General features: G+C 46.6%; 10 protein-coding genes across 10 annotated transcripts; 4 read left to right on the top strand and 6 right to left on the bottom strand.

Moving 5' to 3' along the window:
• Positions 1-288: 288 nt before the first annotated feature.
• Positions 289-1,381, top strand: FPOAC1_004317 (uncharacterized protein; the record flags this gene model as incomplete). The annotated part of the gene is made up of 3 exons (XM_044848869.1): positions 289-552; positions 602-744; positions 793-1,381. The coding sequence occupies 3 exons, from the start codon at positions 289-291 to the stop codon at positions 1,379-1,381; spliced, it is 996 nt and encodes a 331-aa protein (XP_044707579.1).
• A 167-nt stretch (positions 1,382-1,548) lies between these two features.
• Positions 1,549-1,807, bottom strand: FPOAC1_004316 (uncharacterized protein; the record flags this gene model as incomplete). Its single annotated transcript, XM_044848868.1, has 2 exons — positions 1,549-1,747; positions 1,797-1,807. The coding sequence occupies 2 exons, from the start codon at positions 1,805-1,807 to the stop codon at positions 1,549-1,551; spliced, it is 210 nt and encodes a 69-aa protein (XP_044707578.1).
• Positions 1,808-2,601: 794 nt separating this feature from the next.
• On the bottom strand, positions 2,602-3,516 carry FPOAC1_004315 (uncharacterized protein; the record flags this gene model as incomplete). Its single annotated transcript, XM_044848867.1, has 1 exon — positions 2,602-3,516. The coding sequence occupies one exon, from the start codon at positions 3,514-3,516 to the stop codon at positions 2,602-2,604; it is 915 nt and encodes a 304-aa protein (XP_044707577.1).
• Positions 3,517-5,168: 1,652 nt separating this feature from the next.
• On the top strand, positions 5,169-6,521 carry FPOAC1_004314 (uncharacterized protein; the record flags this gene model as incomplete). Its single annotated transcript, XM_044848866.1, has 2 exons — positions 5,169-5,777; positions 5,829-6,521. The coding sequence occupies 2 exons, from the start codon at positions 5,169-5,171 to the stop codon at positions 6,519-6,521; spliced, it is 1,302 nt and encodes a 433-aa protein (XP_044707576.1).
• Positions 6,522-6,792: 271 nt separating this feature from the next.
• On the top strand, positions 6,793-8,068 carry FPOAC1_004313 (uncharacterized protein; the record flags this gene model as incomplete). Its single annotated transcript, XM_044848865.1, has 3 exons — positions 6,793-6,830; positions 6,890-7,296; positions 7,347-8,068. 3 exons carry the CDS (start codon positions 6,793-6,795, stop codon positions 8,066-8,068), a joined length of 1,167 nt encoding a protein of 388 aa, XP_044707575.1.
• Positions 8,069-8,484: 416 nt separating this feature from the next.
• Positions 8,485-11,783, bottom strand: FPOAC1_004312 (uncharacterized protein; the record flags this gene model as incomplete). Its single annotated transcript, XM_044848864.1, has 7 exons — positions 8,485-9,073; positions 9,125-9,987; positions 10,038-10,142; positions 10,192-10,739; positions 10,788-11,141; positions 11,192-11,561; positions 11,610-11,783. 7 exons carry the CDS (start codon positions 11,781-11,783, stop codon positions 8,485-8,487), a joined length of 3,003 nt encoding a protein of 1,000 aa, XP_044707574.1.
• Positions 11,784-12,756: 973 nt separating this feature from the next.
• FPOAC1_004311 (uncharacterized protein) lies at positions 12,757-14,064 on the bottom strand (the record flags this gene model as incomplete). Its single annotated transcript, XM_044848863.1, has 1 exon — positions 12,757-14,064. The coding sequence occupies one exon, from the start codon at positions 14,062-14,064 to the stop codon at positions 12,757-12,759; it is 1,308 nt and encodes a 435-aa protein (XP_044707573.1).
• Positions 14,065-14,454: 390 nt separating this feature from the next.
• On the bottom strand, positions 14,455-16,098 carry FPOAC1_004310 (uncharacterized protein; the record flags this gene model as incomplete). The annotated part of the gene is made up of 2 exons (XM_044848862.1): positions 14,455-15,577; positions 15,671-16,098. The coding sequence occupies 2 exons, from the start codon at positions 16,096-16,098 to the stop codon at positions 14,455-14,457; spliced, it is 1,551 nt and encodes a 516-aa protein (XP_044707572.1).
• A 2,995-nt stretch (positions 16,099-19,093) lies between these two features.
• FPOAC1_004309 (uncharacterized protein) lies at positions 19,094-20,560 on the top strand (the record flags this gene model as incomplete). Its single annotated transcript, XM_044848861.1, has 3 exons — positions 19,094-19,260; positions 19,313-20,444; positions 20,513-20,560. The coding sequence occupies 3 exons, from the start codon at positions 19,094-19,096 to the stop codon at positions 20,558-20,560; spliced, it is 1,347 nt and encodes a 448-aa protein (XP_044707571.1).
• Positions 20,561-22,203: 1,643 nt separating this feature from the next.
• Positions 22,204-23,458, bottom strand: FPOAC1_004308 (uncharacterized protein; the record flags this gene model as incomplete). The annotated part of the gene is made up of 2 exons (XM_044848860.1): positions 22,204-22,567; positions 22,623-23,458. 2 exons carry the CDS (start codon positions 23,456-23,458, stop codon positions 22,204-22,206), a joined length of 1,200 nt encoding a protein of 399 aa, XP_044707570.1.
• Positions 23,459-24,402: the final 944 nt, after the last annotated feature.

Here is a 24,402-nt window from a genome sequence, read left to right as displayed (position 1 = left end):
GAAGATTTCCCAAAAGAACGTCAAAATTGCTCATCGGCGTATTTCCCACCAGCATTGATTGGTCATTGAAAGCCATCGGGTTGTCGTTAGACCAAGTTCGTTTATCAGCCCTGTAAATGACGAGCTTTTGTCTCGGACGTAACACAATTACCACAAACGGTTAAATCCATCGGGGAAAGCCCGATCATCAACCGGAAGTCTCCATCCGAAGACGGTCTACTTATGTATCACGACATTTAGACTACCGCGACCAAACCAAAACCAAAAGCTTGATTCAACCACAAGACCATGACTTCGGAACCGCTGTATCCCGCTTATCTACCCACCCGCTCTGACGGGTACATGGCGCCCGTGCCGGTTCCCCTCTTTGACGGAGATGAGCCGGGTCTTCGGGCTGATGCCGCTAAGACGAATTTGTTCAAGGGCGGGCGCGTCGAGAATATCACGCCTCGCGTTGGGACTGAGATTCGAGGTGTGCAGATCAGTCAATTGGATGAGAAGGGATTGAATGAGTTGGCTTTGTTGGCTGCTGAGAGGGGAGTTGTTGTTTTTGTGAGTTTTGATGAGTGCATCTAAGGAAGATTGAACTAACTGTGAGTAGAGAGACCAAGACTTTAAAGACATTGGATTTGATAGGCAGAAGGAAATTGTGAGGCATTATGGACCACTTCATCAGCATCCAACTATGGGATACCCAAAGGGTACTGGGCCCGAGTTCCACGTTGTGTACGCTGATGAGAAGTCGTGAGTCATCGACTCCCATCAAACTAGCCGTTAATTAACAAGGCGCAGGGGAAATCTAAGGAAGCTCCTTGGTCCACGAACGACATACGATCTCTGGCACATTGACCAAACCTTCACACCCAACGTCCCATCGACAAGTTTCTTCTGGGTCCTCGAGATTCCCTCATCTGGTGGCGGTGACACAGCTTTCACTTCTCTTACAGCAGCATATGAAGCCCTCTCACCAGCCTTTCGACAAACACTATCCAATCTCAAACTTCACCACACGTCCGCTTCCGAAGGAGAAGTCAAACGTGTAGGTCAGGAACGTGCTTTGGCTGAAGCAATCAACACGACGCATCCACTTGTCATCAAGCATCCGGTGACAGGCAAACCTTCGCTCTTTGTTAACCCTACCATCGCGCGACACGTTGAAGGGTTTTTACCTGAGGAGTCGGATCATCTGTTGTCGTTTTTGAAGAATCATATTCGCAGTTTGGACTTTAGTTGCAGAGTCAAGTGGGAAACAGGCACGGTTGTGGTCTGGGATCAGAGATCAGTGGCACATTCGGCGGTGCCGGATTTTCAGGATAATGAGCGAAGGCATATGGTCAGGATCATTCCCTATGGATCGAAGCCTGAACCTGCTTTTCAGTAGTCCGACGCGAGGTTGTCGAATATAGAAATCATGAGCATGGGTTGTGAATTCAGAGGCACTGATGATGTTGAGAATGAAAAACGATAGATAAATTCATAAGCAAACTAATATACATTGCCATCGTTGATTAATCATTAATCATCATATAACACAATTTTCTCCTTGTTTTAATTGCGATTCGCAGTTGTCCAGCGATACGCAGGATCAATGAGGTAATTCTCAACCTCAACGACTGGCATTCCACCCAGAGTCGAGCGACTAGCTGTACTATCGATAGATCGACGGTTATCTGATCGCTCGTTCATGACCTTGTTGTATCTCCTGTTTGCGGGAGAGAGGGCGCTAAGAGAAAAGCGGCGCTTGGAGCTACATATTTGTGAGTGGTTGACCTACAGAGGAGGACGTGAAGACATACTTGGGAGCCATTTTGTTGATTCAGAAAAGTAGTTTTTCAAGTTGATACTGGTTTTAAGATTGCTTGATTTATTCAAGTTGTTTGTCATAGTTCTCGATCAGCAGGTCGAGGCCAGAGTTTATATAGATAAACCCATGTTGATCGATACCAAGCCGAGAAACCACCTTTCGATGGTCAACATCAACGAGTAACCACATCTCATTATATCATCTCGTTCATCACTTCCTCTAAAGTGACCTAGATTACTACCATCGCCACTGACACTTGAAGCGATTTTCACGCCAGTGACATCAGCTCAGTCCGGTGAAAGACACACACTTCGACCGCGCCGCAGAGATGACGATGGCCACTTGTACCTGAATTTAACCATTTATATAGCCAACCAATTACATCCATACGTCTGACCAAGCTCTGAGTTAGGGGTCCTCGTGCTGCAGATCATTGCGTCTTGCTCGTCTTTGCCTATTGATAAGCTCTGGTGGATTAGGACCCTGAAAATCACAAATGCTACCCATGTGCGTCATGAGTTTGACATTGTTTGCGGATATGGGGAAAGGAACTGGCAGACGTTGTTGAGATATAGGTCTCAATCCTTTTTGCTTTTAGCAGACGTTGTCGCTGTGCCGCTTGGGGCTGGGTATGAACATCCCGTGCCGTATCAAGTGGCGATCCTTTTGTCGTTTTGGCGGGTAGACAATTTTATACAGTATTGCGTTCATAATGTCTACATCATCAGGCGTGACATAATACAAATGAGTTACAATTGTAAAACTTGCCCTGTCGAACCCTTCCCACAATATATTGGTCATCTCTCCAGCATCTCTTTCATCGCCACCAAAGGCTCTTCTGTCTTGACCATCAAGCTCATATGACTGTCCCCCTTCATGACCCTCAGCTCCGCATTAGGAATCACCTCAGCGGCCTTATAACTGACCCGGATGGGAACGTTTTGATCCTGATCTCCATGCCAGAGTATCATCTGGCCCTTTCCAACCTTGAGGTCCTCCAGCTTAAAACCCCAATCACTTCCATACAGCCTTGCGTCCCATGCCATTGGGTACCCGCCTTGTTTCATGGCTTCTCTGTTGGATCTTAGAATAACTCTTCTCAAGTCAGGGTGATTCTTCCAGGCTTCTGCATCGCTTGGTGCTTTAGCTTCTGCCTCTTTATCCGCCATTTCTTCCAATTTCTCCGGATGCTCCGTGTCGCGCGCCACGGTTCCCATAATTTTATCTATCAACCATCCGAGAGGTGCAGTAGCATACGGCGCAACGTTAAACATGAAGCGCGCCAAACCAAGCATGCCCTCTGTAGAAAACGACAAGGGCATACATCCAGCCAACGTGCCTATACCGACTAATCTATCCCGAGGTATCTCCTTTAGACAAGCAATCGCATAAGGACCACCGCCTGATACTCCCAAGACGGTGAAGCGTTGCACAGAGAGGAGATTCGCTATCTCGAGGATATCTTTGGGATAGTCTAGAATTGATCTGTTTTCCTGGAATGTTGAGTCGCTGTATCCTGGTCGTGTAGTCGCAATGACACGTAATCCGTGTTTGAGGGCTGCGCTGTGCGTCAAGTAGCCTTCGTGATGAGACCCTGGCCAGCCGTGAAAGTAAAAAGTTGTGGGTGCATCAGGATTTTCAGTGCCATAAATGGCATATGACACTTTTCTCCCGTCTGCCAACGTGGCAATCCTATCTTCGGGATCCTTCATCTTCGCTTGATCGGGTCACGACAGAAGTAGGAATGAATGATAATAGGGCAACGGAATGGAAAGATCGAATCAATCAATTCTCACGTCAGCATGGAGTCACGTGAAGACAGTATCTAGACCATCTGGTCACAGTTCAAGGGTCAGGTTGCATTGTTTCATACCCTTGTTACATTGTTTCTTCCTTCTGTAGATTTGTGGACTGCAGTATAGGGTAACCAAAAGTCTAATTGTTTTCTCGTTCATGTGTGTTGTTAGTTTAAACATGGGGTGAACTCTATGCGACAACGAGCCGCTAATTTCAGGAGTTGATTATTATCTGATCTTCGGTACAATTAATGTGTCCGCTAAGCTTCTCCGTACTTCGCTACCGGAATCATGGGATTCTCTCCGTTAGCGAAACACTATCGTTGTGACGCCCAAGTCCGCCCAGCCTTTTAAGTGCGCCTACTTCGACCAAAATGGGAAACGCATGAATTAATATTTCGGCCCTTTCAAAATGGACATTTCGTCATATTGTCTTGTCGTGGAGGGTCATGAGATGATCCAAATCTTGCCATCGGAAGCAAGTCAAGTCATTCCGCGAGAGACATCGGCAGCTATCCTCAATTCCAAGCCAATGATGAACGCATAATGTTCCATCCGATCTTCCGCAGCAAGCTTAAATCCATGCAAAAGAGAGGCTCAGTCGGCTATTATTCTCCACGGTAGAGGACGCTTCCCCGCAAGGAACAACCTTGTTATTGTCGTCAGGCACAGCTGCAAATGTAAGCCATCTAAGACACAGATAAGAAAGATCCTGTAGGTACAAAACTCTAAACTAGTATGCACTTGCAATGTCTAACGTTCCGCCACAACTAACTACCAAACGTCCGTCTTTCTCGGTTGGAAAACATTTCCTTCTTTCCGTCCACGTAATCTCACTTGGCACCAAGACCGAACAAACTATTGATCACGATGCCATTTACATAGTTCTTCTCCGGACCCCGAATCATAATCATACGTCGGTCCGCATGGCCGTGGGCCACTAGGACAGAGCCGTACATGATATCCGCTCCTCTTTCGATAGTTGATCACACTCTCGCCAAGGACCCCTAGTAAATCTATGGTAGGTGGGAAAATGTGGATATAAAGCGTTAATGACAGGGGTTTATGAAACTCGCTCTTATATTGCAGTCCGTCCAGGGTTGACGGCCCGAACTCCGCACTTGTTGTTCAAAAAACTCTACAGTTCTTCATCTCCACATTCTCTTGTCGCTGCAGGGGTTTACCACCCGCAAATTGCTTCTCCGGAACTCGGTAGATGTTCCCTTTGAGATGGGACCTGAATGTGACCTTGACTCGAATCGGGATGTCGGAGGATACGGAGGTCTAGGGTTCTTGATTGGTTACAGACGTATAATGTTCATGTTAATGGGGAGATCACTTCAGCTTGATGGGCCTAATCCATCCAAAACTGTATTTTGAGCGTGGATCTTGACCATGAAGTCTTCGGATGTAGGCCTGAAATGGTAGACCCCTTGTAGACAGCGTGTGATCGTGGACTGTCAAAAAATATAGATATGAATGATGGACTCCACGATGCATCGAAACATCTTCTTCATCACCAGTCACTCTCTACACAGACTCTCACTCACTCACAGCTCCTGCCCAACATGAAGTTCTCTCCTCTTCTCCTCTCAACTCTGCTCGCCCAGACAGTCGTGGGCCAGACTCCTAACAAGATCAAGGAGAAGCACCCCAAGATCGAGACGTACCGCTGCACAAAGGCAAAGGGCTGCAAGAAGGCGACAAACTACATCGTCGCCGACGCAGAGCTTCACGGCATCAGCCAGGCCAACGGCCAGAACTGTGGTAACTGGGGTGAGGCCGCCGACTCCAAGGCTTGCCCCGACGAGGCAACATGTGCCAAGAACTGCATCCTCTCCGGCATGGACGAGGCTGCGTACAAGGCCAAGGGTATTAGCACCTCTGGTAACGCTCTCCGCCTTGAGATGCTCCGCAATGGCCAGTCTGTTTCTCCTCGTGTCTACCTTCTCGAGGCGAACAAGAAGAAGTATGAGATGCTCAAGCTTACCGGCGCTGAGTTCTCTTTCGATGTTGAGACCCAGAAGCTTCCCTGTGGTATGAACGGTGCTTTGTACCTCTCTGAGATGCCTGCCGATGGTGGAAAGAGCACAAGCCGATACAGCAAGGTCGGTGCTGCTCAGGGTGGTGGATACTGTGATGCTCAGTGCTATGTCACACCTTTCATCAACGGAGTGGTAAGTTTATCCTGATCAACATTATTAGACTTGATTGATTAACTTTTGCAGGGTAACATCAAGGGCAAGGGTGTCTGCTGTAACGAGATGGATATCTGGGAGGCAAACTCTCGCGCCACCCACATCGCTCCTCACCCCTGCAGTGTCCCCGGCCTGTACGGCTGCACAGGTACAGAGTGCCAGAAGGAGGGCATCTGCGACAAGGCTGGCTGCGGCTGGAACCACAACCGTAACGGTGTTCCTGAGTTTTACGGACGCGGCAAGAACTTCAAGGTCGACACGACCCGAAAGTTCACAGTCGTTTCCCAGTTCCCCGCCGACAAGAACGGCAAGCTCAAGGAGATGCACCGCCACTACATCCAGGACGGCAAGGTCATCAAGAGCGCCGTCGTCACACTTCCCGGACCTCCCCAGGTCACCGGTAACATCATCGAGGACCAGTACTGCAAGGCCTCGCACGCAGATGACTACATCCGTCTCGGCGGCACAGAAGAGATGGGTGATGCCATGACCCGCGGTATGGTTCTCGCCATGAGTGTTTGGTGGAGCGAGGGTGATTCCATGGAGTGGCTCGATGGAAAGGGACCTGGCGCTGGACCTTGCACCAAGGAAGAGGGACTTCCCAGCAACATTGTCAAGGTCGAGCCCAACCCTGAGGTTACCTTTAGCAACATCCGCATTGGCGAGATCGGGTCGACACACGCGGTCAAGACATCTCGAGCTTACAGCGCTCACCGCCTGTAAAGTCCCACTTGTGGAGGATCCATCTATTGGAGCCAGAGGTTTGGGGAATATGCAAAACAGTTGTCACTAGCCACTGACACGTGTTGAGGCGAAAAAAAGAGAAAAAAAAACTCTTTGTTACAGGGGTAGTTGATTCATGTATATAAATTATATTATTCTTTGAAGATATTAGTTACACAAATCCAAACTCAAAACTTACTACTGTCATCGTGACTAATCCCATAACCATCTCCAAAAGTGGCGTACACTAGACTAGTTCCCATCTTCCCCAATGTATGGATTCTGGGCTCTGGAGCCCTCCAGTATCAAGTAAGTTTCTTGTTTCGATATACGTCATTCTCGCTTGTGGCTGACCCTCCATCCTGCAGCAAGAACAAAAGACAAAACGTCATGGGTCTTTTATCATCCGAAGACCAAGAAATTCCTCGTTCTCTCCAACTCAGCCACTTGGAGCATCGCATTCCAATGCCTCGATCACTTTCCGCCGTTTCAAATCTTGAGATTCGCGATCTTAATCGCGATCAAGTCCGCTTTTATCATCCTGGTTACCTCAAGCCTTTGAATTTGCTATTTTGTTTGCCGCGCGTCGACTACGAACCTCTACGCGGCGCATGGGGTGTTCATTATCGTACTGCAATTACTGCTTGCCAAATCATTTCGAATAATGCTTTTGGTAGTGGTAGATTGGCTAGGGATGAGAGGGGAAAGGATATAGTCGCCGACGATGATCAGATTTTGTTGAACAGGGATTATTGGTTCTTTGTCGATGGCGAAGGTATATCACTCATTTTAAACAAAAACGAATGAATACTAACTGACCCCCAGAACGATATCCTATTGTACCCAGTTTTAGAGATTGGCAATTCCCTCACGACAGAGTGCCCGACTGGTGGGCTGCACCCGAATGCGAAACCACTCTTCACAGCAAGCGATGCGCTGTTACAAACACAAGTTATGCATTCACATGGGCCCATTTAATCCCTCGAGACGAGCAGCAATGGTTCAACAAGAATGGAATGGGTCTTTACGGTGGCGGATCACACACCATCGACGACCCTCACAACATCCTTCCTCTCAAGGCAGATCTCTACGTCTGCTTCGACCAGAGCGTTTTCGCACTTATCCCCAAAGTCGCCAGGTCATCAAATGGCACTACGCATAACCAGTATGTGCTTCATGTCCTTGACGGAAGAGAAGCAGAGTTTGCAGCTTTGTATCAGAACCGCAACGTCGAAACACTCGCGGAGGGAAGCAGAGAGTATCTCTTTGCTCGCTTCGCATGGTCCATCTTTTCATTCCTTAAACCTTTCCTCACATCTGGCGTTGGTCGTCGTGTCATACGATATCGCGTCCGCGCTGCAGATGAAGATGAAGAGGAAGAACACTTGGTGTCTGAAATGCAAAACATCTTTCTAGATTCTAGAAAGTTGGATCAATTGTATGGTGGTGTCAGAGGAAGACGTGCACCATCGCTCGAGGGTTCGTATGTGGATGTTGAAGATGAGTGGGACGATGAGAATCCTGGGCGAAATGAGATGGAGGCATGACGTGATTATGAGATGATTTATGCATGGAAATGAATGGGTCAGTTTGGGTTGAATTTATTGAGCGTTTGCATTTTGGAACACGGATGGGAATTTGACAACAGATATTGTTATGCTATCTTCGACGAGTTATGGTTTAAATGAACACACATGATTTGCTCAATTTTATTGATCTCCTTTGAGTTGTCTACTTATCCTCATTTGACTTGTATTGTCATCTCACTAAATGCGGACGTATTGTGATGTCTAAGAAGTTGTCAGGCGTGTTGATGACTTCATTTCTTCACTCAGACATCAACTATCTTTCAGGCACCAAAGCCAACGCATACTTGACTTGACGTGTTCAGACGATGCGTTTCGCGAAAAACGGTCCCATGAGTTGTCTTGCAGAAATAGCGGAGCTTAATTATGCAGCTCATCTAATCCTTGCAAGTGTGAGTTCCATCCAAAACGCTCCCAATCTCATCCAACTTTCTCTGCCAAGCGTCTGACTCAACCTTGATATCCTTCAACTGATCCTCATTTGGTCCCTCCGCATCCACGAAAACATTCTCGCCAAGAGTCATCACGCCTTCGTACAAATCATCGTCGAGGTCTTTGAGCAAACCAGGACCAGCTTGATCATAAGACTTTGGATCCTCCCAAATGGAAACCTTAAACTTCTTACCACTAGAAAAGAAAAAATCTTCTTCAAGATCTTTGTTCTGTTGTGCAAATGGTTGCACGGATGCTTCGGGGATCTGGACGAGACCGAGGATTAACCCGTCAGTGAGAAGGTTGCTTGTAACTGATGATGGGATGGGGGGTTCAAAAGTAACATTGCTGGCCGAAAGTGAAATGTTGGGCGACTTGACAAGAGTGTGCGTAATGTGCAATTCATCCTCTGAACCGTAAAGATAAAATGGCATGAACTTGTCAGGATACTCGATGTCTCGGTTGATCGAGTTGAGTGGGCGACTCTTGATCGCAGACTTGAGAGTGATGACACCCTGCTCCTTCTGATACTCCCTGCAAAAAGTTAAAACCGAATTAGAATGTCTAAAGGAAAGGGAAACATACTGTAATCCATTCTCAAACAAGGACACTGGTAACTCAACTCCCTCTGAGATTCGTTCAATGACCTTGGAAACATACAACTCATCACACGTCTCCAACATGACGATTGTATCCTGACTGTCCTTCAAGATATCATTGTAAAACTTCTTCAAGTCTTCGTCAAGTTCGGCAGATAAAATGACCTGCTGTCTTCGTGTCACACTGTGAAACGAAGCCTGAAATACAAGATACACCTCAGATGCATCTGGTGAACCTTGCACAAGGAATTTTAGTTTCTTGGCACCGGGATCGTTTCTCTTCCTGACCTTCTCGACCTGTTCAATAACGACTTTCTCCAAGTCCTTCATGATGGTCGAGATGAAATCTTTCTTTGTGGGGAATGGACTCATGACAACATTTCGGATGACAAAAAGGCTTTGGTTAGACTCTTTGACACCCATTCTCTCCATGAACTTGTGTGCACAAGTACCATAGTCCTCAGGCAGAAATTGAGTCGAAGTGAGGTAGATGGGAATGGTAGAAGGATCAGTGTTGGGAGAAGTGATGGAGAGTTTGTCAACGACTCTCTTCATGAGGTAATTGGCCTCTTCAAGATCAGTGTTCAAAACACCATTCTCATCTTTCCAGTTAAGAGTGAAGCAGTTGATGTTGGTGTCAGAGCCCAAGTCACGAATGATCTTCATGGCTTCCTTCGACTTGAAGATCTCTGTGTCGGTCTTGCCAATGATGAGGTCGCGAATCTTCTTTCGCTCGTTCATGACAGACGTGGAAAGGAACTTCTTGTTGCCTTGATTCTCGGATGGAAGCATGTTAAAGGGGATGCACATGAAGTAGTCGTTGTCCATGGTGGCATAGTGGGCTGAGATCTAGAATTTGTTAGTATTGTTCTGTCATGAAGGGATTGGAGGTAACTTACTCTTGCGCTGGTAAAGGTTGCTTCGCCGAGGAGTTTACCGTAGCCCTGGTGATTGAGGCCAATGGTCTGATTAGAGAACCACGCTGACATAGCTGAAGCACCAGGCTTGCTGATAGAACTGTTAGCGAAAGATAATTCAAGTGTCCAAGAGTACTTCCCTGCCCTCGACACCATAAACACCAATGTTCTCAGCAGAACCTTGCGAAAGGTATGGTCCAGACCAAGTAACAAGATGTCTCATCCTCCCATCACGATACACCAAGCTTCCCGCAGGATACGGGATGTAACCAGCCTTGTGCGGATCAACCGTGATCGAGTCCGCCTGAGCCATAGCCTTGATATCCTCGACAGTCTTGGGATCCAAGTACCACTCCGGCTCAGGCTTTGCGTCAGTCTGCTCCTCTACGCTGTAACGTCTATCAGGGTTCAGCATTGTAGCAAAGTAACCACCCCAAGCAGCATCGGCATGGACAAGAAACGACAAACCGTGCTCATCTTGGAATTTCTTCTTGAGGCGAAGAACGTCGGTGAGTCTGTCAACGGCGCCTTCTTCGGTGGAGCCAATGATAGCGACGACTGCAAAGACAGCGGTTTTGGTCTCGACACACTTGTGGAGATGGTCTTCGAGGGTCTTGATGTTCATCTGAGCGCTGTTGTTAACTTCTACACCAACAACGTTATCAGAGCCGAGACCGGCAATTGCTTGGTTATGTTAGTCGTTGTAAAATATTTGTAGTGTGTCAAACTTACCAACACCCTTGGGCCACGAGTAATGACGAGTCTTGCTGACAAAGTACTTGGTTGGCTCCTTGACCTTGAATTCTTTCTCCAGAACCTCGCGACCAATGGACTGGATGTTGAATTCATGGAGAGCACTCTCAAGAAACTTGCTGGTGATGCCAAACTGCTTGTTGAGCTGGTCTGGTAGATCAAGGATGACCTCGGAGGGAAGGTTGAGGAGATCCCATCCTTGAAGATCTTTGAACAGGGTCTTGGTAGTGGCGTGGAAGCATGAAGTGGCGTAAAACCTGTCTGCAATGAACTGGAGCTTTCCGCGTTTGAGCGCGAGACTCAGACTGAGAGGGTAGAACTTGATGTTTCGGGCTTATTGTGTTAGCATGAACCGACCTGTGGTGAGTAGAGAGATCACTTACCGACCCAGATAGACTCCAAATTGGCAATTGTTCCATCACAGGTGATGTGTCCCCAAGAAAGAGGACTCTTTTGTGGATCAATATTATATCCAAACAATTTGCAAAGCTGCTGTCCAACCCTCAACTCCACAAGCGTCGTCATAGGACTAGCCTCGAGAGCGACATTGTTGGGGTTGTACAACATAGTCATGAAGTACCCGAGCTGGGATGACATGGTCAAGTCAGTGCACATGTGCGCCTCATAACGAGGGGACCAGAACGGTGCCGAGTGTTCACCGAGAAGTTGTGCTACTTTTTCGGTTGCGAGACGAAGATCGGAGCGGGCTTTGAGGAATACTGGGGAGCGGCGGTATTCTTTGGAGATGAAGGCCTGGACATGTTAGGCAGGGAGGTGATAAGAAAGTGATGATAGAGATACCTGATCCTGAGGATAGTAGCTCTGACGAGCGGCGAGGAGTTCATCAAGAATAGTGTTGATGTTGGCTCGAAAATCAGGCAAGTTGGAGCCCTTGGGCCCGATGAAGTAGGCGTGGACTGCATCGAACTCTTCTTGTCGAACTTCTTTTGGGGCTTCTTTTTGGACTTCAGTCATGATGGGCAGTTGTGTCTTGCAAAATTGAATAGACTATTGTTTGGTATTTTAATAATGCATTGCAGATTGCTTCTCAGTGAGAGGTTATATACCAGATTGGTCTTCCTTTTCTTTCTGTTGTCGAAGATCTACCGACTCTCGTGACGTACGAGATATCTTCTTTCCTGCAATCTCCCTACACGAGAAGCAGATCGTACGCACAGCATATCATAAATCATGAAATGGAATGCTCTAAAACCAAGGATTTGTACGAGTACTGTGGGTTTGTCAAGGATTGGGATTTGCAACGTGCCGCTTCTTCAAGGGACGTGAGACGAAAACTGATGTAAGACGAAAAGATCTACCGGTGCGGTCTGGCTGATGCCAGGGCGATTGAAGAAAAAAAGGGATCTGTGCAACAATTGAGGTCATTTTGAAGAAGAAATTTCCTTGGAGTGATGGATCTTCCATATTATGCAGCCACTGCTTCCATAGTTCGCAGGCCGTGTCTTGGAATTGACCAATCGGGACCAACTATATGGGAATTCAGCTGTCAACTAGCAATGAGATGTGAGACAGAGATTTGAGGCCCTCCATATAGCGTCATTTATCCAGGATAGCTCAAGGAACCTGCGATATTCGAAAGGTTGGGGTTTGGAAGTAAAGAAGAGAAAATTCTTAATCGCTATCAGGCTGTTGATGCTATCGATTTGGTATTAATATGACGTTGGTTAAAGATACCCCTTCTGCATATGATGACTATTATTCATTCACAAAAACAAAGAAGTTAACATGGTTCTACCGATAGTTTTATTGGTAGTGAGAACTCCTACTCAAGTTCTAGAAATGGAAGTCACAAACTGCACAGACAGATGCCACCATTGAATACTAGCAAAGGGTTCGCTGGCCTTGACGTTCAACATTAAGACATCCCTCAATTAGGATTTATATCTAGAGACTTTCTACATCTATCTTCCTGTATATCAGGGCCGTTCTATCCAAACCGGTTGTCGACATTCTGACTGAGAATTCTATAGAACCCAAGGCCTTCAGAAGCTATTTCGTCTACTTCGTCGTCGATTGACACTCGCTCGTAGCTTCCCAACAGGAAGTCATGCTCGGGGCCTGGAAACCAACTACGCAACACCCCTTGAAGATTGAAGTCTGCGTAGTCTATTGTTCCGAACCTGTTATCACACAGACTATTCCAGGATTCTTGATTGATGACACGATAGCAAGATGGTTTCCCACCATCCTCGAGCCGCCACGGCCTAAAATTCCGGATTCGTATGTAGGGTTTGACGGCAGAGTTTGCAACCTCGTGAACTTTATAATCCTTGGTAGGTATTTCGCAGGATTCTACACAAGCTAGTAGCCTCTTGAGTAGATACTGCATATTCACCTCGAACGTTGACCAGTCAACGCCCATCGATAGATATTCCCAGTTCTGTAGCTCATTATATGCGTAGTCGCCGAAAGGTTCCTGGAAGATATGTACTATGATTCTTCGACGCCAGTAGTCCGGACATGACGGTGTCATACTGTCTATGACTTGGAGAATCTCGGGCATAACGTCACGGTCACCACGGTTGAGCCTATTCAGGGTGCCCCTCAAGAGCAACTCAAATGCAGATGTTTCTTGAGTAAAACGCGCATTCCACCAAGTAAATTTCGCTAGCTGCGGCAATGTCACGCCAACCGCATGTGGGTCCGCGCCCAGAGAAATGAGTTGTTTGATCATGTGTGTTGGAGGACCTGTCATCCTCTCAACATTCCACTCAAGGCAAACATGGCGAAGTGCAATAGTAGGATCCTGAGATGAATGTGATTTCAGTATCCAAGGAAGTAAGAATTCTTCCATATTCGTAAGCTCACATGCAAGGCGAGCTGGGAGCAAGTGATATGAGGGCACGCTACGATCGATCACTTGAATAAAAACGCCTTGATTCCAAAGTTTTTGGATGGCTTGAAGCAATTGCGACATGACTTCATCTTCAATGCCTTCATGTTGAAGTTTAACACAATGCGAGATCGCAAATTCCGCAGATGCCATTACCCCAATCGTGTGATAAATGGCAGAGAGATAAAGATCAGACTTGAATAGTTTGATCTTGAAATCGATCATTGTCCTCTTCCCACTATAGTAGTTGAGGATGTCCTTTCCCGCTTGAGTATCAACCAAGAAATCGTGGGCTGTGCGATGAATGAACTGAACCCAACGTGTGAACGGGTAGATTTCGGTCGTCAAGTTGCGTGCGATGTCACCCTTATCGCAAACTGACCTTTCGGAGATCTGGAGCATCCCGGCGCAACGCGTACCAAGTTCCCTTTCTGTGGCGTCACATAACTGCCTTATCTCCTGGAGAGATTTATCGTGTAATGTGGGGGGGAACATCCGATTATCCTCGACTTTCACCATCATCGATAGTTGGGCCAAAGTCGGAGTGTTTATTAACATCGCCGCCCTATCGTCCGCATCCTGACCATAAAAATACCATCCATCAGCTATTACATAATGGAAGTACATTGCAGCAGTTTCGCGATAGACTTTGTTGTTTGTGTTGAGTCTACACCACATAGCTTCGTATAATGCTTCAAGCTCACTAGGCAGCTCTTGAAGTCTTTCCATGAGTGTTTCTTCGTCGTCACCGTTCTCGATTCTAGTAATGAGACTCTTCGTTGCTAAAAAGATCTAGAGGAAAACTCCTTCTGCCTTCTCGAGCAGTAGGGTGATCATTTTTTGAAGTTTAGAGGTGGAGATTAACCCCTCTGAATATTCTGCCAGCTGTTTCTGGATGTAGACGGTCATCTCGGGTCTGGTAAGATCATGTAGACGCAGTTTCTGAGGCCCCGCTGCTTCAAGCCTCCTAATCAGCCCTGTCTCAAGTCGACTTGAGACGCAAACCTTTACCCTAGGGATCTTCCATATCCTCTGCAGGACACGTATAAGTGATTCAAAGCCATCTTTGTCGGAGATTTCATCAAGGCCATCGATGAAGATGCAGGTCGAGCACGATCCACTGTACAAAAGGAAGAAGAGGACCTTTTCAGCTTCTTCACTTGACCATTCCTGATAAAAGTCTCTCAATCCCGAGAATGAAAAATGGTCCAATACTTTGTCTACCATCTGGTCGTCGCCGTCGAGAAGATCGTGCAGTAAACAGCACAACAGACCCTTGATACTGTTCTGGGATTCTTGTCCTATTTTCCACAGAAAGTAGGATATGATCCTCGTATTCGGACGCCACGAACTCAACAGACATTTCGTATTGTCGTTTTCGATAATGAATTTCATTAGCGTGCTTTTGCCAGATCCTGGTTTCCCTTGGATCCAAAATAAACGATCGTCTGACTGGAGCCATGAGCTGAAAGATTCCCAGATGCAGTCGATTTTGCCGACATTGACACCATCTTCTATTCTGTCCGGAATTCCAATCAAGAAACCCTTCATGATCTTTCTCCAGTCTTTGTGCCCAGGATCCTGTCGGCAGACCCTCTCGTAGGACGCAAAAACCCTCTCGAAAGAAGCATCCGATGGAGACATCACGTCGTTGTATCTCATTCGTATTTGTGCTGGTTTGAGGCTCTTCAGTAGCCGCTGTCTCTGAGTGTCTGTAACCACCCTCGTTTCGGAAGCTTTAATCTGCGTAGCAATGTTTATGCTAAGCACTTCCCGCGTTTTCTGGGCTTCCTCTGCAACAAGGTTCTCGATCTTCGTCTGACCACTGGCGATATTGGAGATAAGGACTTGGACGTCGTGTTCGAGTTTAGCGAATGCCTGACTTTGTTGTCTCTCTATCGCCGCACTCTTGTCACTATGTGGTTCAAATTGTTAGCATACGTCGCAAAATCTAGCATTAGACACAGGATGATGGCCGCAATATTCTGCTAATCATCAAATCACTTACCATATTTTGAAAAGTAATTCTGTCTCCATGACTTTCTTGTACCTTTCCAGCGATTGTTCCAATTCCTTCATCTTTGATTTGTGTGCGTTTGCGCGAAGTGCCATGGAGACGGCTCGGCGGAACTTGCCCTTTTGATACCGCCTAGTAATGATTTGACTTTCTTTTTGGAGGTCTCCGGCTAGCTTGACACATTTTGCAGCGAGTTCAGATAGTTTGACTTCAGCCGGCGTGACCTGATGCAGCTGTTGGTTTCTGGATCGAATCCGTTCGGACGCGTCCAACATTCGCCCAGCATAATCCTCAAGCTCATCCTCATCGGTAGGAATACCCTCATAGATTCTGTAACTGATGGCTACAATCTTGCCGGCAAAGGTTATGAATGTCAAGATAGCGCTAGCGGCGCCAACAGCCTCCAATCCTGTAGCCATAACTGCACTCGTCTTCTAGTCGTCATTGATGGCTCTGAATGTGGAGATAAAGTCAGAAACAACCATATGAACAGTGTTGAATTCGTAATCCAGGACTTAGATGTCCAACTTGACGTTGAGAAGTATGATTTGCGGAATGTTGGTCACTTAGGATTGAAGTAATCATGAACTTGGGTGGGGAAATATTCAGTTGGAAATACTCCAACACAAGACACAGAAATTGGGCAACAAATACCTTATTAGGCTTTTTGCTGACCCAGCCCGAGACCCATGCTCCTCGAAAGACCCGGCTTGCAGGGCTCATGTCATATCTTGCGATTCTGGCCTATCATTTACCGCGGAGTCTGAACCAACATATTATGATCTGATCTTATAGGAGGACTCTTCTTGCAAATGAATTACTCAGCCACCTAGATCTGACGTGGCAAAGCTTTATGCGCCCTGCCTGTGTAGGGCAAATTGCTTCACTGCTCGTCACCATAAGGGTTTGTGGTTGTCTATTCAACTAGGAATACACACTCTTGTAGGGAGGTGTTTAAGCAAGATATCTTTGTATTGTAATTTGAGAATGGTAAGGTGGTAACTCGACTGAAGATCAAAGTAGAAGAAATGCGGTCAAGAGAATGAGATACTATAAAGACATCTGTTTACAACCTGGGGGGGTAAGGCGCCTTGCTTTTGGCTAGAAAAATCATGGAACACTCAAGTCCAGGATACACCAGAAGTCCAACCCGCTATATCACTGTGATTGTCCTTTAAATGATTCCACATTGCTCCATCGGAATTAAAGCTTCGATGATCTTTGAACCCAGCGCCGCAATGAAAGCAGTACCAGCAATGTCCATGGTTATCCATCTGTCCGAGGCGCCCAGGACGCTGGACAAAGCTAACGTGTTTCGCCCTCAGATGTTCGATCGCTTGGCCCCTGTCATAGATTTCTACATCATGCTCACTGCATGTCAATGTAGGCTGCTCCCTGGATATAGTCAGTACCAGTGGTCCTGTTGTAATATTTTAATACTTAGCTTATACATTCTTATGTCAAAGAAGCTTTTCCTCGTAAAGTCTGAGGTGGTCAAAATAGAAAAGTTTTTGTACACGATGTTCAACTGTCAGTACTAGTCGAGTGAGTATAGGGGTATTTTAAATAAATGAAGTCTAGAAACAGATTTGAAGTTATTTCTGCGAGGGGGGTTTGATCCTATAAATACACAAATGATACAGCTGGAACTTGCCTAGCTCAAACTATAAACTGTCTAGTCGGCAACTTCCACATACGCTCCGCTAGGAGGCCTACCATCTGCAATCTGGATCAATAAACATTGGCATAACTAATAATTGACTTTGACTAGAGTAAAGACCGTTTATTCGTTCCCGAAGTTCTAATGACGTTGGTCGCCAGCTCAAGGAAGCCGACTATCTCTGCCATGATGATATGATGTTCAACACAAAACCAGGCTTGTAAGTCAGCAAATCACATATAACCATCTTTCTTAGGCACTGATGAGCTAGGTACACATGAACGATTCATCGAGTTATCGAACTCAAGTTGTGCAGGTGCTTGGCATGTACATATACCGTCCGAAAGCACGTAACTGGAATAATAATGGTATGAGAGGGTAAGTGATACAGTGAGATCTTAGACCGAACCTTGACCTTGGTCGCTCATATCTTAGTTTTGTGGCCCAAAATGCATGGTATTGTCTGTTGAGTGTTATGATCCAGGGACTAAGGGAGCTGAACCTCATATCCCCACATACAAATCAGGCTCTGACCTCACCTCAAGAATGCCTCGTCTACCAGACCCGGGCGCATAGGCTACTGAAATGGGCCAATAGTGAGAAGATCTTCAGAGACAGTGCGCATTTGAGCAATGCCGAACAAACGTCTCTTTCCAATTGGTCCACAAGACTCATTCATCACACAACCGGGTGTTCAGCCCCCAGAGCCTGCTTTCAAGGGAGGGGGCAAGGCGGCACAGACTCACTTAGGCTGAATTTGGTAGCGATTGAAATCTTTCAATTGTTCGTTATAAGTGTTCGAGACTTCTTGACAGACTTGAAGTATCGGGATGCCTTCTCTACTAGCTACGCTTTCACACGTTTGGCACTCCAGCCTGCTTGTCGTAACCATGGAACAACAGATGGGATGATCCAACTGAATGCTCCTGACAAGCAACACCTCCCTCCCTTCCACACGTGAAAGGCAACAACCATGCCTGCTCCAGCCACAGGCCGCCACAGGCAGGCAAAGGCAAGAACAAGTCTCTCAGCCGAACTTGACGTAACCCCTCCCACGCGAGTCCCTCCTTCCTCTTCCCTGCCAAGACGGTCCTAGTCTACATTTGAGCCTCAAAGACAGAATGGACGCCTTTCTTCATGCCAATTCCCTGCTTTCACAAGGCGACCAAGCCACTTCATACCAACCCTAGCTCCGTCACCTAGAAAACGGGCATTTGTGCCAACAACGACATTAGCCAAAAGCCGATGCAGGATACAATAAGCTATCAATGCCCCAATCATCGACTGAAGCTGAGAAAGAGCCGCTTCCTGATTACAATGGTTTGTACTTTCCCCGCCAAACAGCCATGGCCTTGACTCACTCAATATCACAGAACGAGCTGCAGGATGAGCTTTCCTGCCTATCACATACGACAAAGACCTATCCTGTAGACCTGCAGGATATGGACCTTTCTTTTTTCTAAGGCAGTCCGAATGCAGTGATTGAACTCTAAACCATTGTCAAATCGGATGTTCTGGTTGAATCCCAACTACCAACAAACAACCCGCGATGTAGTGCTCGGACGACCGAAGCGACGCCGAGAAACTGGCAAGCAATAGCTTGGCCTGGGATATGATGGTGTTTCCATTTTCTGTGGAGGCTATACTTGAGTGACTGAGATCCCACTCGAGACTCTGTCGGCTGTTCCGCAACTTGGATAAACTGTTGGTAAATCTCGTTGTTCAAACCCACGTCTTGGTACACTGTGAGCAGTATGCCTTTCATTCAAACTCCCAATACGGCTGGGCCTATCCATAGCTCCCAACGATCTGGCGAGAGCTCTCGGTCTTCGTCCTTTGCCGAAGTTACCCCTTCGACCTCCTGCACTGGATCTCCCGTCGAAGTATTTGGAGATGTCCCTCCGCAACAAGCACCGTGCATGTAGGTTTTGTGTCATACTTCTGGTGGTTCATTCCCTTACCAACATTACCAGTGTTGAGAGGATATCTGCCTCCATTGGTAGTCTTGCTCGGGCAAGGATTATTGCAGTCATGGCTCTGGACATATTTGTCTACAAAACACCCCTCAATGCCCACCGCGACAGATGGATTTGTCCATTCTCCAATTGCAAGCTTGTCTTTCCGAACCCAGAAGAGATGTTATCTCATGCAGCAACATGTACCCATGTGTCTCCCAACGGCGCTTACTGCAATTGTTGTGGGCTTTATTATGACTTTCCTGGCCAAAGCCCAGCCTGTCCAGTCAGAGACAGTGGTAGTGCACCTGTGGTTGTGAAAGATTCTGCCATGATGAAAGGCAAACGGAAGGTTGTTGACCTCTTCTCCCGCCGCTCCGGGTCTACATCTTCCTCTCAGGAACAGCTGTCTGCCCCCAGCTCATCCAAGGCATGCTTACCTCTCGCAACGGAGTCTGGGCTGGATTCCCTACTTGCTTCCCGAAAAGGATCCGTAGCCTCGGATATGAGCACCACAGATCTGCCGCCTGGCCATCAACATTTCCAAGGGGCTACAGAGCTCCCTGCTGGTTGTCATGTCGTCGAGATTGACACCTCTCGCACAAGTTCAAATAGCTCTGGTTTCCTGTCTAGCAAAAACTGCAACGTGCCACAATCCACTCAGTCCACAATCTCCACAGTCTCTACAACAGGCTACTTCGATCCCGCGCATGCTGACTATGGCGATTTCTGTATGTCACCTTCGACATATTCATCCGTTGATGCTTACACCAACAACCCACAAGAATCCCGTATTGGGAGTGTTTCACATGCTACTGGCGAGCATTTGTTCCATACCAGCCAGCAATCTCAAGATGTGGGCCAAGACTCTTTTGGAAATGTGAGTATTGGACCGGTTGCAGCCGAAGGGTTCGATTTTGGCCAATTGTCCATGCCGTCACAAGACGCACAGGGACTCATGGTCTATGTGCCCAACTTCTCACGTCCACGCTTACCCCCGTCATCCGATCAGAGTTATGGGGCCCCTTCCTATGGCAGTCACCACGTGAATGCGCAGGAGGTTGTTCTACCTATGGCTCATTCACAATATCATTATGGAGAAGGCTTCGACACAGCCGATTTCCCACAGACAGAAGAGAACTGTTCTGATGTAGGAATAGCGAACGGAAATATACAGCCATTTCAGTTCAAAGAGAAAGATGTTATGACAGACTCTAGACCAGCAAGATCTTCGCCAGGTTTCCCCAGCTTCAACCAGTCCGATGATGGAGAAATCAGTTGCCCGGCATGTGATTATCGACCGAAAGGTGCCAAAGCGTTCAGAAAGGCAAATTTCAACAAGCATTGGCGGAATAAACACGAGAAAACGTTACCGTGGATTTGTCTGCAATGCGGGAAGTTATGCAAGAGGAGGGATAATCTCCTCGTCCATCAACGGAATGTCTGTGGAAAACCCAAGGTGCGGCGGCCACAAAGGCTTCATAGAAGAAGTCGTGTTGGAGGGTCAGGACATTTGGGTAAAACCCAGCTATCTATTGCTTAATACAAAATGCACATCTTTTTATTCAATGTATTTCCATTTAATTAGACAGTGATTAATCATGGGGTGACAATGTGCTACAAATTTTGCCAATAGCACAGCAAAATGATGGGCAAAATGCCGAGTGGGGGGAGGAGCAAGAAAAAATGGAACGTGATCTGGGGATGCGGGAGACCCTGTAGTCTGAGGCTCTGTGCATGGGTTCATGCTATAACTAGACACTGAATCGAGCAAGCTGAAGAAAAGCAAAAAGAGACATCAAGGCTAGGGAGCCAAATGGGGTTGCGATGTGACAAATCCTGCAGGTGAAGTGTCTCTGCAGTCGCCTTATTACTGGCCAATTGACTACCTCCAAGACGGATCTTGCTTGTCTGTCTAGCCGAATTTGTAATTTATCGGTCTCCAGAAGCCAGGGTATCCATGTATGTCTTGGATCCGGTCTGTGTAACCCGTAGGGTAGGTGTTGTTTTATGCAGTAACCGATCTAATCCTACATTAGAGTATCGTGAAGAAGGGACAGAGTCTTGACAAACCGGCCCTGAAGTTTGGAAGAAGGTATCCCAGGGAAGTGTCCTGAGGTGTTGGTATCAAGACGCTTTGGAGTTGTGGTCATGGAATAGTGGTAACTTGGGAGTATATAGAGAGGAATTGAGGATAGATGCTGGCACTGCAAACCGACTCATCAAGGTTTTCAATCGCACCACCAAGAAAGGAATATCATCATAAATAAGCCATGGGCAATCCTTTGTCAAACAATGCATCCATCTCGTAAGACAGCCTAGTTCAAAGCGTTAGTGATAGGAGCTAATGATCATCCAGTTTACAGACTCTACCAAAGCTCACACTCGAAAACTTAAAGAACATCAAGGATGGACCTGACATGATGGCAAATGCAATGCAGGAACAAAACCATGAGAAGGTGGCCTTGGGTATACCGACTGTGCCCAAAGAGACAAACACATCTAGACTGAAGTTGCAAGAGAAACTTTGATGATATCCAGGGGGTCGATTATGGTATCATATATCAATGAGGAGAACACAGAGTACAGACAGGATCACCTGAGTCTCATCGAAATCAACATATTGGAGAGAGAATTAATAAAAGTGGTTTGTTGATCATATAAAGACTGACGTAGTATAAATCATTAACTCGTGAGTAAATCATGTCCCCCTTTCGAGGCCTGAGAAAAAGTCATAAAGAGGAAAACATATGCTCTCCATTCCTTCCGATTGTATCATAAAAACGACGAATGATTCCCCAGGTAACTGGAATAAGACCTATTGCGATAGCTTCAGGTCGAGAATTCGGTTCTCTTGGTAAAATTGAAATCTCCTAGACTTATACCGCAATGTTTGGTTCTTTCATTTATCATGAGGACCGAATGGATGCGTCGTTGAAAGTAGTGCTCAGAGAATTAGAGCCGCCGTTCTGCAAGATTTCGTACGCAGCACGACCTGCCCCTACCATGGATTTGTTGCTCTTTAACTTTTCGATTTTGTCATTAGTCTTTTTGATTTCCTTGTTGACGAGTTTCTTATTGTCTTTGATCACCTGTATCTTGTCATTCCTATCTGCTCGTTCGAATATCTTTGCCCTCCGTTTGGTGTTTGGGCAGATGTCTCCGACTGTGATTGAAGCCTCGAAGGTGACAAAACTACCAAGAGGGAAGTCGGCTTCTTCATCGACTTCAATGGTGAAACTTGCCGTACAGTTTGGAGGAGGCGCGAGTCGACTATTATACATGTAAGCTTACACACAATTGATACTTTGACATGGTGGAATCTTACATTGCTCGACGTCCGTCAATTTCGATAAATGTTGCATAAAGACCCAGCGTTGCATCGCGGAGATCTAGCTCAACTACGAGCTCCGTAGGTGTAGGTGTAGGAACAATGCTGGTAAATGTCTTGAAACTTGATGGGGCAGGTTGCGTATGGAAGATAACAGTAGGCTTATCAACTGGAGGATGAACGGGCTCAGATAGTGGGATAGAGACAGGTGGGTGGTAATGAGGTACATCGTTCTTACTAGGCTCTAGTGCTTTGTAGATCTGGGTAGTTGACTGGATGGGAACAGGTTCGGGCTCGGAATAATGGATGGGTGCATCCGCACTTGATTCAGTACACGGGGTTTGAGATTCCGTAGGTATGGTCTGAACATGCTGACTTGGTGAAGTAGTCTCAGTGATAAATATCGATGGAGCATGATACACAGGTTCTGTAACCGGTTCATATAACACCGTTGGCGACGAAGTCTGTGTAGTATCACATGGAGTAACTGGATCCACTGGCGATGTTGTTACATCATCGGACTCAATTGGTGGATGGTAGTAGACAGATTCTGGTACCGATTCGTATGGGACTGTTGGCAATGCGGACTCAGTAGTATCACATGGAGTGGCTTGCTCTGACTCGATCACTGTAGACAGTACAGTTACTTCAACTGTAGTTGGGCCTTCCACAGCGATAATTGAGCTTTCTGGATAAGTAGGCTCAGGTGGATCATAGTTTGCTCTGTCTTGATTGATACTCAGTGTTGGGCATGGTTCAGTCAACACCTCGACTGTGTGGCCCCAGACACCTCCAATGACGAGACCAACAAGAGCTAAAGCCAAAAGATGCATTTGGTTATATGAGTATTGGCAATGAAAAATATAGATAGAGTATGTGGTTGTGATTTTGCCGAAAATATAGTTAGGTTTGTCTTTGTTATATAAGTTGGCCCATTAATGGACCTGGCTCCGATTATCAGAGCCTCGTTATTCTTGATGACAACCTCTTGATATGTCTGTTACTATTTAAACATGGGGGCTGAAGTTGCATGAGGCTATGCACGCGTAGTATACAACATGTATGTAGGCATTGCACCGTGTCCTGGTTCGATGATCGTCAAGAATTGTTTGTTCTGGATGCATTTCGCCCAGACATATTGACTTAAACTAGTCCAGACCGCTGCAAATGTGTTGAGACATTATGTGTAGCCTACCTCTTACAGCCTGTTCGAGTCTGTTGGTAAGCTTATGGCTTCGATCCTGCCTGGATAAAATCACGATTGATAGCCCAAGTTTCTTAGCGAGAAACGCCACCCAAGTCATTAGGTTGGCATTTTATGTACCAAGGCGGTCACAGCACAAGAATTCTTAGGTTCATAAGCAGCGTGATATTTGAGTAAATTCATGGTACATCCACCGAATTAGAACAAAAGAAGCTTGCGGAGAATAGAGGTTTAAGACTTACGAGGCTACTATTGTCATATGAGTTGAGATCTTCGGAGTGGTCTCCGTATCTACAGAAGCATGGATGGATCTTTTCGTAGCAGCCTCATCCTTTACTCGTGGTCTACTGAGACACTCGCCTGGTGATGTGTCATTTGGACCCCAACATTATTTGCTTTTCGTCTTTCGCATAGAGCCTGATTCGATACATCACACAGCCTACATGCATCGCCTCCAAGACAATCCCTCAGCTCTTGCCCATCGGCTTGTCAGTTTGTGCCACTAACGCAGCCACAGAGTCGCACGGCAGGCCTCATGACTGATAGCAACGAAATCATGATTGGTTTCCATAT

This window comes from Fusarium poae, chromosome 2 (assembly GCF_019609905.1).
Source record: "Fusarium poae strain DAOMC 252244 chromosome 2, whole genome shotgun sequence".
NCBI classification, from domain to species: domain Eukaryota; kingdom Fungi; phylum Ascomycota; class Sordariomycetes; order Hypocreales; family Nectriaceae; genus Fusarium; species Fusarium poae.
The sequence above is the reverse complement of the archived record's forward strand: the minus strand, read 5'-3'. Positions and strand labels throughout refer to the sequence as shown.